This window comes from Parasteatoda tepidariorum, chromosome 4 (genome assembly GCF_982258835.1).
Source record: "Parasteatoda tepidariorum strain Cologne lab strain chromosome 4, Ptep-v5.0, whole genome shotgun sequence".
Classification (NCBI taxonomy): domain Eukaryota; kingdom Metazoa; phylum Arthropoda; class Arachnida; order Araneae; family Theridiidae; genus Parasteatoda; species Parasteatoda tepidariorum.
Genome location: NC_141758.1, coordinates 12,764,867 through 12,779,942, shown reverse-complemented (window position 1 = coordinate 12,779,942; position 15,076 = coordinate 12,764,867). Strand labels below are relative to the sequence as shown.

General features: G+C 27.7%; 1 protein-coding gene across 5 annotated transcripts in view; it reads left to right on the top strand.

Annotated features, from left to right (window-relative positions):
- The window catches only part of pum (pumilio), an 89,278-nt gene that overhangs the window by 33,732 nt on the left and 40,470 nt on the right, over positions 1-15,076 (top strand). For all 5 annotated transcript variants that reach the window (XM_071181982.2, XM_016071308.4, XM_016071310.4 and 2 more), the window contains 4 exons: positions 1,894-1,971; positions 7,768-7,891; positions 12,702-12,805; positions 14,013-14,161. In XM_071181982.2, coding sequence (XP_071038083.1) covers positions 1,894-1,971; positions 7,768-7,891; positions 12,702-12,805; positions 14,013-14,161 — 455 coding nt within the window. The remainder of the gene's footprint in view (positions 1-1,893; positions 1,972-7,767; positions 7,892-12,701; positions 12,806-14,012; positions 14,162-15,076) is intronic.

Genomic DNA, 15,076 nt, shown 5'->3' with positions numbered 1-15,076 from the left:
AATTATGCTTTTTTTTTATTTATTTTTTTAAAAACTTGTTTATAAATTGATTAATCAAAAAACTTGTTTATAAATTCATTAATCAAATAAACAATAAGTTTTATGAGTTGAAATAAAAGTTAACATTTAGGTTGCATGTATTCCAAAAGGGATGAAAAACTTTCTATTCAAATTAGGGGGAGATGTCAAATTTTTCTTCTTCTCTTTTTTCCAAGGGTTTTAGAAAATTTGATCAAAGAGGTGATGAATAAACAATTAGACAAGAGAAGTTATAATGAAGGGGTATGATATGAGTTTGTTTCATGATCAATCCTCATCTTGTTCTTTGCATGTTGTCCTCTGTGGATTTTGTTTAAGTTTAAACCAACAGTTTTGCCATGAAATAATGTGCCTCTTTTTAATGTATTACTTTCGAATATTTCAAATGCCATTTCAATCACAAGGAGTTTTAAACATTACTGAGTGTTTATGGACTGCAAAACAATTTTTTTATTTATTAATTGATGATAGAATATTTAGTGCAATAAGATCTTTATCAATTTGAAACAAAACTAGGAATTTGAAAATTAAAACCTGTGACTAAGTACCACAAATTATATATGTTCGAAAAATATGCATGTAATTGTATTCAACTGAAGAAGTTTCTCACAGTTAAAAAAAAAAAATATTTACTTTAATAACATTAATGTAGATTTCAAAATTTTTCTGTGGACTATAAGCTGAATTATTTATTTATTTTTTACTTACTGATGTAAGTAAACTACTTATACTTATCATTCTTAAACCATCCTTAAATTTTTTTGCATGATTTGGGTAAAAAAGAAAATCCTTTAATCAAATTATGTTTAACAATATTTTCATTTATAAAATTTTTTTTTTCTTTCTAAGTTTGCTTGAAATTAGTTTCTCTAAAACAGTTTATGTAGTTTTCATCTAAATATTTTTTGGTAGGAAGTCAGGGGATTGCTCGTTTAAAATTTGAGGGACTCGTTTGGTCCGGCTACAAGTTATTCCCCTTTATTTTAAGGGGTATTTTTTAGGTGTTCCCTAATATCTTATTTTGTAAATTTTTTTTTGAAATATTCGTTTTAAAATTAAATTTTATTTCTAAGAATTTGTGTTTTTTTGTTATTTGTTTATACCAGTTATTGCCTCTAAATGAGTAGTGTTAATGTTCCCTGAAAAAAGCAGGTTTTGGCTAGTTTTTGTTATTAAAACTAACCATCCTTGTAAGATATAAAATTAAGAAATTAAAATGAAACTTTAGTTTTAAAAATCTAATTAAATAAAAATAGGTCTTTTTATTTGCATAATAATTTGTCTGCTTTAGAAATTTTATGAAATTTCTCAATAATTTTAGAATTTTAAAGTTTGAAGGTTTTTGAAATTCTCTCCCTATATTTGCTATTCTATGATTTATTTTTGCATAAAAATTCATTAAATTCATGAAATTGACACTCTAAAAATTCCTTCAAAATGGATGTATCTTACCTAATAATTTAAAGAATTGTATTTCAGTGACATTGGGGATAGACTTTATTGCACAACTTAGTATTGACTTTTATAAAATAAAACCCACAGTAAATTTTCTTAATAATTTTATTGTGTGAGGAAATTTTTATCTCAAATCATGAAACCTCTACTCTTTTTATAGGATTTTATTTTTTTGATTAAGGTTCCAAATAAACTGTTAGTTAAAAGTATGACTGCAGATATTATTTTTCTTCATTAATGCTTTTTTATGGATATGGATGTGAGGATTTAATTAAGTTTTAAAATTTCTTTTTAAGAAGAGCATGTATCTTTTGCAGAACTAATCTGATTTTATTTATTGTAATATTATCTCTAGAAATTCGGTGTAGATAATGTTATTTCTTTTTAATGTTTGTTTAGGTACGTGGCAGTGACAACTCTGAATTGGAGAGTGACTTTCAAGCATTAGCTTTAGAGACAGGACATCCTTCTTTAGAAGTATGATTTTTTAATAATAATGAAATTAAAAGTATTTTGTTTTTCATTTACAATCCATTGATTTAGTTTAGTAATGATTTTTTTTTTTTTTAAATTTTGTGTTTAATTCTGTGTTTTTGTAGAACTGTCATATGCTTATTTTAATTTAAACTTTTAATATTGTACATTCTTCATTATTTATCTTATTTTTGCTTGATTTCAATTCAACTTATAGAAACTTTTTGTTGGCAGTGGTAATATTTTTGTATAGTGACTCCGATTACACATTATCTCACATCAAACATTGTAAAGGGCTGGCAAAATATTATGGATTCCAAGAAACCAGTAAATCTCTATTAAAAAAAAAGTGCATCAAAAATTGTAACCAAACTTTGAATATTTGTATTAAAAAAATCTTTCTCTTGTGTCATTAGTAATTCAAGGAAAAAAATTAAGAATAATTCTGATTAACATATTACATCATTGCTTTTCCTTGATATAGGTGTGCCTACTAAATTAGTCCTAATTAAAGACCTCTACTGTTCACTCATAACTAGACAACGGATTATATGCACTAAAAACGGACAAAATATGCATGCAAATATGCACTAAAAAACTTGAATATATGCTCTTAAAACTAGAAATATGCATTTAAAATAGAAATTAAAAGTTCAACTTATTTAAATACTACTACTTACTTTTTCCAACAAACACAGCTAAAACATTTTTTTCTTAAAAGGAAGAAAATCAAAATATTTCTTATTTGAATCTACACATTTCTGAAGAAAAAGCCTAAAACTGAAGTATGATAAATGAGAGAAGAAAAATCATCGCATTTTCCGGAAAGATTTTATTAAACTGAATAATTTTTGTTGCAATACACAACTAAGTGTTTTTCCAAATTTTCAAGGGTGAATTGATGTCGTCGGTCATCAAAGATCATTTTGAAAGCAGAAAATGACGTCTCCACGTCAACCGATGTTATTGGACAAAACTTGTATAATTTCGTACTCATTGGTTTTACTTTCTCTGGAAGTTCAGTTTCCATTAAGGAAATCATTTATCTTCTTCACTGCTGCAAAACCCGAATTTTTGTTTTGAATGAATTACGGAGCCGCATCATTGACAAAAATCAAAACATCTTCAGAACCATCTCTATCAGGCCATAATAATCTGATAGAATCATTGACAAACCTTGCTATGGTTGAATGATTGACTTTTTCAAGGGCTTTGCTTGCTAGAAGATGTGGTCGAGTAGGAATATTATCCATTTTTCCACAAATAAAATGAGCAATATAGCACTTATCTGTCGTCTCATCGACTTCAATCCATATAGGGCCATCTCCAATATCTCGTCGAATATCATCCAGTACTTCGTTACATATCGGTGGAAGGTAGTTCTTTCTTAAAGTGGATTCATGGGGAATGATCTGATTGGTACAATATTTTTTTAAAAACTGTCTTAAGTTTGGATTATTTAACTTTTTTAAAGGAATATTGCTGCTTACTAAGGCTTTGCATAAATCACTAGAAAAATCACTTTCCTTTTTAGCTGCCTGAACAGGAATAGTTAATAAACTTTGAACAAATCCTTTTGTATTCTGCTTTTTCTTCCCGGAGTGAGCATTAGTCTTTATATGTTGATCGATTCTGTACTTTTTTTCACAGGAAATTTGACAAATCACACAAAATACTATTTCCCCATCGGTCGTAAAGTCCTTCCCATAGACCGAAATCCTTGTCTTCATTAAATTTGATTTTGTCGACTTAATTTTTGGCATATTATAAAATTCAGCAGTCAAAAATCACGTTCGAAGCTTCACTAACTACGTATTCAACTGATGGATGCCGAAACTATCTATCTATCGGATGGACTATCGAAATATGTTAGAATAGCAGCTCTCTCCGAAAATGTATTCATTCCACCTTTTAACTAATCAATCACAGGAAAGGGAGGTCATTTTCTACCTACCACAGAAACCTTATTTTTCCCACACAGATTGACAATTATTTATTCCAGGAAACGACATCCCTTCATAGAATATCTGATCATCCCTTTCTGAGGTTTCTATGACTAATGTCTGTTTGGTCGGGCCCTTTGCATCCCCCTTCCCGACACACACCTCATTTCTACATCTTTTTCACGTGATTGCAATCACCCCCAGCAACATCAAAAGTGCTAAAATATGCAATTGCATATTATCTGCTCATAACTTATTGCTTTTTATTTTTTATTTCAGCGTGCATGGCATTTTTAAAAAGTGCTTATTTTTGTCTTTTAAAAGTCCTCAAAGTTGCTTTTTTGATTGGTTGTTTTTAAAAAGTGTTCAGTTTCCCCTTTTCCAAAATTAGAAATTTTTTCTTCAGTATGTTGATTATGCAAAAAGTGTGATTTTCACATTGTTCGGTTCAATGTTTTCACAATTCATTGAACCACAATCCATTTTGGTCTACTGTTGATCCTTAGTGTATAAAAGCACCAATCATTTTATATGTTTGATGAAATACTTATAGGTTTGCATGTGCGTATACTACACTGGATTTGGCGAAAAGGGAAGGATTCTTGCACTCTCATGTGCAGCTCTGCTCATTTTGCTGGAAATTCTCATTTTCCGCCCCCTGGAATCAAACGGAAAAATCTCTTGAAATTTTGCGGATCACAGGGACTAGCTAATTATCAAAAATTAATTTTCCTTAGTAGGAAAAGAGAATTTATTTCTTTTGTTAATTTCATCGTTGGCAAAGTGCCTTTGTCACTGGCAAGCTAATATTCTTTTCACACTCTTCTATTTATAGATTAGTGCATTAATTCTTTAACTTGACTTGGGGATAATTCATTATTACATTGTATTTTCATGTGGATTCCCAGAGCAGTAAGGAACCACAAAGCTTCATTTCCGCAAAATTTCCATCTCCCTTTTTTTCATTTAATTTAATTAGGATACAAATTAATTGATATTTTTAATCATATGATTTTTTTTCCTGAGGGACCATCCTCTATTTGTAAAACATTTTTTAAAACTTTAATTGTACTTGATAAATCTTTTCACTTAATACTATATTATTGCATTATTACTTTTAAAATTTTCAATACTTTTAAGTTGTTTTGTGTAAAAAATCAATAATATTTAGAGGCAAGATTTTGAAAAAGTAAATGGCTTCGCTATTTTAAATGCTGCAAAAAATCTTATGTTATTCAGATTTGTCATTCCAAAGAAACTTTAATTCATCTCTTTAAAGGTGCTTATTTTCAATTTTTTAAAAGCCCTTAAAGGTGCTTTTTCCATTGGATGTTTTTAAAAGGTGCTTCATTTTCCCTTTTCAAAAATGAGATTTTTTTTCCTTACCATGTCTATTTTTGACTCGTATTATGCAAAAGCTTGCTTTTCACATTGTTCTGTTCAACGTTTTCACAATTCATTTTGTCGTACTGTTGGTCCATAGCTTATGAAAGCGCCAATCATTTTACATGTTTGATGAAATACTTGCGAGTCCATATGTGCTTCTACTGACCTGGGTTCAGTGAGATTATTGCCTTCTCATGTGCAACTCTGCTGCATTTTGCAAGATATTCTCAATTTCAGACTTCATTTTCCAGCCTCTGATATCCAACCTCCTTTTTATAACTGCTAATATAATCAAGAAAAGAGTTCTTTGTCAGAAACTAGTTATTTTATCATGATCATCTAAAATAGTCTTTGACAATTATTTTGCATTTTGTTAATGTATATAGTGCTTAAAAATATTTTTTGAGTTCTTAAAAAATTACTTAAAAGGTGCTTATTTTTTGTTGAAAGCTTTGTCTATGCACCCTGATTTAATTTTAAAAACAATTAATATACAAAATTAAATTACCTCAGATGTGATAAATATTAGGAGTGTAGAGACCATTAATAATTTACTTCTGACAAAAATGTTGCTTCAATACTCATTGTATTTACATTTCAAAATTATTTAAATTTTTTTAATCATTTCATTAAATAAATACTGAACCAAGTAACAAGTTTCAATAAATAATAAGAGGCCATTCACTTATTTACATATGAATGTATTAAAATTTTCTTAGTTTGCTTAATTCTTTACATGTCTTTATGAATTCGGTATTATCAATAAAATTAATCTGTTTCAATAATATTAATCTTGTTTGTTGAGTATGCTTTTATGAATAACTTTCATTTCAAACCAACCTTTAAATCAATTATAATTTTGAATTTTTTTTACGTAATTAAGTAAAGTAATTATTATTTTAAAAAATAGAATGAGCCACTCTATATTGAATATGTTTAAAATTGTTTTTATGATGGCTAATATAATCAAGAAAAGAGTTCTTTGTCAGAAACTAGTTATTTTATCATGATCATCTAAAATAGTCTTTGACAATTATTTTGCATTTTGTTAATGTATATAGTGCTTAAAAATATTTTTTGAGTTCTTAAAAAATTACTTAAAAGGTGCTTATTTTTTGTTGAAAGCTTTGTCTATGCACCCTGATTTAATTTTAAAAACAATTAATATACAAAATTAAATTACCTCAGATGTGATAAATATTAGGAGTGTAGAGACCATTAATAATTTACTTCTGACAAAAATGTTGCTTCAATACTCATTGTATTTACATTTCAAAATTATTTAAATTTTTTTAATCATTTCATTAAATAAATACTGAACCAAGTAACAAGTTTCAATAAATAATAAGAGGCCATTCACTTATTTACATATGAATGTATTAAAATTTTCTTAGTTTGCTTAATTCTTTACATGTCTTTATGAATTCGGTATTATCAATAAAATTAATCTGTTTCAATAATATTAATCTTGTTTGTTGAGTATGCTTTTATAAATAACTTTCATTTCAAACCAACCTTTAAATCAATTATAATTTTGAATTTTTTTTACGTAATTAAGTAAAGTAATTATTATTTTAAAAAATAGAATGAGCCACTCTATATTGAATATGTTTAAAATTGTTTTTATGATGGCTAATATAATCAAGAAATGTTCTTTGTCAAAAACTAGTTATTTTATTATGATCTTAGAAAATAATTTTTTTTAAATGCTTAAAAATATTTTTTTAGTGCTTAAAAGGGGCTTATTTTTTGTTAAAAAATATGGCTAAGCACCCTGTTTTTGTTTTGATATTCTTTGTTTTATTTATAAATAGATAGAATAATTATGAATGTGCGAATTTATACTTGGGTAAAGAAATTGGAAATTCATATTTTAAATAGCGATCTGCTTTTAGTGAAAAGTAGGGTTCACATGAGCAATGAAAATTTAGTGGTTCAATAGGATCACTTAGTTATTCATTTTGTGGTCCAAAAACTTTATGGCAGACAAGCTTGAAAAAAAAAAATGTTCTTTACAATTACATAATTCATGATATGGTACACCAAATGTTTTACTCCGATGTTGATTATTTTTCTTAATGATTTTTCTTATGTTCTTATAAGTAACTTATGATTTTTCTTCCAAGTTCATGTACTAATGTTATTTGAAGAACTTATTTAAAGAATTTATTGAGTGATATTTAAAGTTGGTTTAGAATTATCAAATTTAGTAAATGTGTTAGGAAATACGAAGAATTTGTCTTAGATTCATCTTTTTAAACTGTCAGTTAACCAACTTGTGGTTTATCTTAATCTTTCACCGAAGAATTAATTACCTGTAAAAGGTAATTTCTTTTAAGAATTTTTATTTTTATTGAAAGCTTTATAAGAATTATCTGTATGATCTCCTAGATATAACAAAATAAAGGTTTTAATAGCTATGTAGATCTATATGTATATATGATTATATTAACAAGAATCTTGTTTACAGTATTCACCGGCTGCAAAAAAATTGTGGGGTGTTGAAGACACAAAACAAGATGAGAGTAAAGGAATCTTATTTGGTGACCAATGGCGGGATGCTGCTTGGAGTACTGGACACAATAGTGCATCAGGTAATTAAATTGTATAATTGAGTGTTTTTATATTTATTGATGAATAATCTGGTTAAAATTAAAAGCTCAAATTTCCCCCTCTGTTTTCGTTATGACGTGACAATTAAGAAGGTTTCATTTAGACTTTTTCTTGAAAAATTAGTTATTGGAAGACATGAAGTTTCTTCCGCAGTATAGTGTCTTCTTAAGATCTATTTTTATCTATGTTTGGCTTTTGTATATAATCTTGTGTTTTTCTGAACATTTTTACAGTTGTGCGGCATTCTTAAAAGTGTTGATGATGCACTATATTTCTTTAAATGTTTTATGGATACTTTTTTTCCGGAAAATATTTTTAGCAATAAGGCTTTGTTTTTAGAATTAGGAAAAATTTTTTTTCTCTATTTTTCTTAATCTTTTTTTTGAACTTTACAACTATTTCTAATGAGTAACTATTATTGTTTTTTTTTCGTCACAACCCTTTACCAATAATCTAAGTTTTGATTAATTTTCTATAATGACTAAATTTATTTATATATTAAAAATATTAATGAAAAATAATGTTGCTGTTCGTTACATCCCTGTTAATAAATATGCCAATAAACAAAATGACACTAATATTTAAGTATAAAATTTTTTGTAATTTTATTTCTAAATAGTAGTCCTATGTTTTAGATAAAAAATAAAAATAAGATTGCTTCTAATAATTTGTTACTCTTTCTGTTACTGAAGAAAACTTCTGTTTAATTCTTATTAGTTTTTATATTTGAGAAGGATATTAATTATTGTTATATTTATCAATATAAAAACATGACTCTTATCAATATTGATAAGGATAATGCAGTCATGAATTTCTTAAAGGTTTGCACTCTGCTTAGTGATCAAGTTTTAATGGAAAAAGGAATATTTAGATGTTTTATTTTATGTGGGTTCGTAATGTAATAGATTATTTGATCCTTGCATCTTGTAGAAGAAAGTAGCAAAATTAAATAAACATTTATTATATGTAAGGTATCACAGGGTTCCTACACGGTCAGGAAAACCTGCAAAAGTCAGGATATTCTAAAATTAAGCTAAAAAGTCAGGAAAATGTCAGGATTTTTCTTACATATTCATAAAGTCAGGAAAAAGTCAGGATTTTTCTTTCATATTCATAAAGTTAGGAAAATTAAAAAATAACTATAGTTCATTCAAAGACTTGACAAGCAAAAATAAAATTTCAAGGAAAAATTCTGTAATTCAAAATATGTAATATCCTCATAATAACAATCCTCTTTCCCTGGTAGAACCTGTCCTGTTAGCAATTTCCCTCCTGTTTATCCAATGATAAGGAATTTTCGATAGGGTTGCTAGGTTTATTGCTCTTTGTGTGAATAACTGGTTTACGAGCAGAGTATACTAACATATCTGGTAGCAACATTTTTCCAAATAAGTTCTGCCAAATCAGGTGGCTGGAAAATCTTCCTTTTGTGGAGCGGGCCATATTTCATTTTGACAGCATTAAAAGGTACATAGAAGAGGAAAAAAATTCTCAGCCAGCCGGAATCTCAATAAAAAATGTCTGAGACTGTGTTAAGGATCCGATAATGCTACCAAAATTAGCATTCTTTAAGCTAATTTCTGAAGAATTTCAACCTTTTCTTTTAAATTTTCAGACCTCCAAACCTCTCAGTCCATACTTATATTCCAGTATATACTAACACGAAATCTTTTGCTGCGTTGTGTAAAAAAAGTCGGTCATAGACAATGCTACAACTGCAAAAAAACTAGCAAGTATTGACAAGCAATGACAATCTATTAAGTGTTAATAATGTGAATATAGGTTTTGCAGCAAGTAAATATCTGAACATGATAAAAATTAGTGAGAAAGAAAAGGGATATTTCAAGTTAGAATGTCGAAAATTCCTTTTGACGACGGTCGAAAAAATACTCGAAAAAAGTCCATTGTTGTATAGTATCACACGTGGCATTTCAAGTTTAGTGCCAGAATTGATCATTCAACATCCATCCATTGCTCAACAAAGGATGGATACCTGTCTGGAAATTCTCCATGTTAATAACTGGGTAGCTGAAACAACAGCAGAAAAAGCAAAAAGGGAATTTTTACTGTTTTGTGATGCTGCCAAAAAAAAAAGAAGAGCAAAAGAGTTTCTTCGAGTTTAATCCACAGCAACAGAGATTAGATAAATTTTTTTCAAAATATTTGCACGGAGGAAAAAAAATTGAAAATTTGTGGGAGGTTATAAAAATTGTTCTTATCCTCTCTCATAGTAACGCAACAGTCGAAGGGGGGTTTTCAATCAATAAAAGCTTATTGATTGAAAACCTCAATGAAGACTTTTCACAAAGGCGTGTGTATGATTATGTTTCATTTATAAATGGATTAAAAAATATAGACATTTATGAAAAAATGCTAGATGCTGTAAAAGGATCTAGAACAAGATGGAGACATGCATTAGAAGCCCCCCCCCCCCAAAAAAAAGAAGAACGAAGAGAATAAAAAAGCTGAAATTTCTAGAAAACGAATAAAAGAAAAGATAGATTATTTGAAATTAAGAAAATCTAAATTGACGAAAACTGCTGCTACAGAACTGGATGTTCTTGATTCCGAAATTGTCAAACAACAAAATATGTTGAGAAATATTATGTAACATAGATGCCCCTGAGTTTTTCCGGAAGCTTACAGTATTACAGAAATAAATTTAAAAATACTGAAGAAAAAAGATATTTTTGATTTTATTTTTCTCACAAGTTGCATAATTTTTCTATCAGAATTTTTATTTGTATATAATTAACTTTTCTTGACTTTTTTTCCCTTTATATTTCAATATTATCTTTTAAAAGAAAAGTCAGTTTGAAGTGAATTGGTGATTTTTAAAAATTAATAACTTAATGTAACAAATGTTCTAGTACGTTTTAAGAGTAAATATTATTCAAGAATACTGATACGTATCTCCCAGATTTGATTAACCCTTTATATCCTGACGACACTCATGCATTTGGTTCCACTTAACATTAAATAAAATAATATTTCCATAATCCAACAGATTTTCTTGATCTTTTTATTTAAATAGTTTTCGTATCTAACTACAAAAACGCACTGAAAGTTTAATCTAATCATGATAATTAAAAATATGTTTCACAAGTTTTCTGAAAATATAATTTGGGATATAAAGTGCTATTACGCAATTCCACTTTTAATATATAAGTGTTTATACTATTCAATATATGATAGTTATGACTTAGTAGCATATTATTACTAATTGAAACTGCAATGTTAAAAATTTTGTTGGAGTGGGAAACGGCGGGTCAGGAATTTTATTGTAAAAGGTCAGGAAAAACCTGCAAAAGTCAGGATATTGTTTTCTTAAAATAGTGTAGGAACCCTGTATCATGCTGGCCCCAGAAGCAGAAAGTGCCTAAAACTGTGACGTACGTCGCAGAACAAACGAAGTCCTGCAGAACAATTTGCATCTTGAATAAGTGACAGCGTTTTTCTGCGAACCCACCCTCCCCCTCCCTACAGTAGTCTTGCAGAACAATCCCCAACCCTAATCTCATATATTCTTCTGTAGACCATAATGACATGAAGGTTTAAAAGTTTCCCCTTATAATCATTTCCCCCCACCTCATTCCTCACCCCCACATTTTTAGATAAATTTTCTCATGTTTCGATTTTAGACTTAAAAACCTTTGATAAACCGCTTTACTCGTTAAATTCAGAAATTTCCAATTTCATTAAGTTTATGACTTTCATATTTTGCATTGCCATTTCAGAAGCAATTTGTGAATCGTGGGGATCCACGATTGACAGAATTGTTTCTAAAAGACCAAATGCTTTGATAGAGATAAAGAAATTGTTGGAACAACAGACCAGCGAATGTTTGTGTTTGCAAATGATGCACCATCTGGACACTTGTCCCTTAGAAAGATTTAATGTTCGGACCTTCATATCATACGCATTTTATTAATAATTCATCATCATCGTCGTCATTAACAAAATTTTGTACTTCAAAAGTGATTGAAAAAGTAACAAATCAAGAATATTTGCCTTGGTTTAAAAAAAAAAAATAGTGTATCCTGTATTTTAATAAATTAAAATATAGTATTTAAACGTAAAGTTGACTTTTTTTCGCTGTGAAATGCTTGCAGAACATTTGTATAAATAAATTAGTCCTGTTGCAGAACATTTGAAAATATTCTGCTTATGGGATGCTGGCAAGGTTTTAATTAAGTATTCCTTAGAATTTTTATGTTTTTCACATTTAATTTTTATCAGTATTAAGTTTTAATCAGGATGATTAGCTATTTTTTTGGAAGATATGAAATACCTTAAAAGTAAAGGAAAAACTGTCAAAATTGTTTTAAGTGTAAATAAAGTTTTCCTTAAAGGAAATATTTCTGCATTATATGTTTTAAGAAAAATGAATGATACAATTAATAAACTAATTTTAGGAAAGCTTTATTAAAAAGCATTTATATACAAAATGAAATTAAATGCTTCACAAATATCACTTTAGTATTTATACTATAATTATTGTGTTTGAATTCATAAAATTTTTTAAAATTCTTCAGTTTTATTTTGTAATGTTTTTTTTCTCTTTTAAAATTTTGATAAGCTTATTACTGTTAAAGCTTTTTATAATTAGTTTTAATTTATGTGGTTGACTTGTATTCTTATATTTACCTAAGTAGCAAATTAAAAAAATAATTGACAAAGAAATGGTTCTGGAAATTCTAGTGTATTATTCTGGAAAATCAGAAATTTTTTTATTAATTTAAGGAAAACTAAATTTTCTTTTGTATTTAATAAATATGCATTTTTCTGTAGACACTGGAGGACTTGGTGTTAAAATGGTTGAATATGTTCTGGGTAGTTCTCCTACCTCAAAAGATCTGGATAATCGAATGGCAAGAATGCACCATCTTGGCATGGTAATATTAATTTCCAAAGCTTTGTTTTCTTTATTTTATTCATTATCTCATCAATTTGATGTCTATTGTAGAATAGATTAATTAACTTGACTTTTTGCAACAAGTTATTTTTTATCAGAATAAAAGGCAATTTTAGATTCTAATACTATTTTATTTTACTTTTTAACATATCAGAATATAACTTGAAGAAGGCTGTCAATTTCCATGTGCAATTATTATAATAAAATTTACAAACTATTAGTTGTCAACTCATTATTAAAGTTAGTCATATCAGTTTTTATGTTTCATTAACAATAACTTCTTTATATGTTATAAAAGGATTTAAAGTTATTATACTTATTTATATCAATTAATGTTAAAACTAATTTCAAAGTATATTATGTATTTAACAATATAAAGCATTCTTCCTTTACTGCCTTGGTTTTTTGACTGAATTGTTTTATTTTTTTAATGCTGTTTGATCGTAACAAACGTTTTAGAATGTCGTTCCATGACACAGTATCATTTGAAAAGGTGATCAATTAGATTATTGTTTTATTTTCTGTGCAAAAATGGCATTTGTGACTTTCCATTTTCGTCACAATTTTTCTCAAAAAATTAAAACAAATTAATATTATGATTTCAGTAATTATTAATAAATAATTAATATATTTTCTATATTTAGATTTAAACTGAAATTCTATTTTTGTTTAGTCTGAAATTTTTTTTTTTGTATTATTAGCATATTTGCTAATTTATTCCTTTTTTTACTCTTTGCGTTAGATGTATGTTTGCTATTCTTAAAATTGTAAGAGATACATTGACTTCGCACATTGATATTTGTGGTCCTGAGGTCAAAGACTAAGCCATCAGAAGTTATGAAAGAGAGAGATCTGTAAACTATTTTTAGGAATTTAAAATTTTTTTTCTCATTTTTTGCAACTTTGGGACTATTTTAAACATTTTGCATGATATTAAAAAATTTAACCTTTCCATTGGTTTTTAAATTTTGACACACCTTCTTTTGAAAAATCTTTTTTTGTTAATCATAGATATATTTATTATGAAGTTGTATGTGTGATATGTATAAAATAAGTTTGTGCAGAAGAATGGTTGTTAGTATTTCTTGTTCTTTTTTTATACCTTGCCTGCCTCTGTATCTATAAAGATAAGTTAATCCATATCTAATATATTTCTTTATGTGTACTTAATTTGTAATTTCTTCTAGAATTCAAGCGATAATCCTGAAAAACTAAAAAAGCTAAAATCTATATCTTTTGATGGAGAATTGAAAGGAAAAGAGCAAGAAGGAAGTGGTGTAATTCACCAATCTAATGGAATTCTTCAAAATGGTTTGAGTGACGACAGTGGATACCAGTATGTATAAAATAATGAATCTTTGTTTCTTAAATGTCTATAAGCTCAGGTTGTTAAAAACTAAAATTGTGTCTTTGAAATAGATAACTATACTGTCATTTCTGATTTTGGTTCTCTTTTCTAATTTTAAAATTTAATTTCTGCCATGTACATTGAAATAATCCAAAAATTTTTAAATTTTTCTTTATATGTAATTCAGAGATGAAAATTCTCTGCTTTTCCCCCAATTTCTGCTTTTTTTATAATTTTTACCTGACTTCCAGTTTTCATTTAATTTTTCCGTTATAATGTGATATAAAATTTTGGATATAAAATAGTAATCCAGAGTTTTGAAATGACGGCGTAATTTGACCACAGCCCAAAAAACATTTCATATTTTTTGTCTCTTTTCTTGTAAAAAGATTACTTTCGCCAAAAACCACACACTCTGTTTTAAGAAGGTGCAAAACTCTTGCATTTCGAAAAATTGCGGATTGAGATGAAATTGTCTTTACTAAAGGGTGTCATAAAGTAATTATTTAAAAGTGTGTTTCGAAATTCGGGGATCATTATCGTATTATCGGAAACTAAATAAAATTTTGAAAAATGTAGAATTCCCAAGCAATAACTGTCAAAAATGTGATCAACAAGACATTGAATACAAGACAAGAAATTGAGGGTATGCAAAAGTGATTTTTCAAATGCCTGCTTTAAAATGTCCCACGCAAAACAATGTAGCATTAAAAAGTCAGGATAATGAAAACTTTGAAAAAATCTGCGGCAATAACAAAAATACGTGTGATAAAACAAAATTAGTTTACAGGTTAATTCCCAATAATCCAGTGTATAAAATAGTAATTCTTTAAATGCAGGATTCTAAATTTCCTACTCATGATAATATAACATGAAAAAAATCAAGATTTTTGATTTAATAAA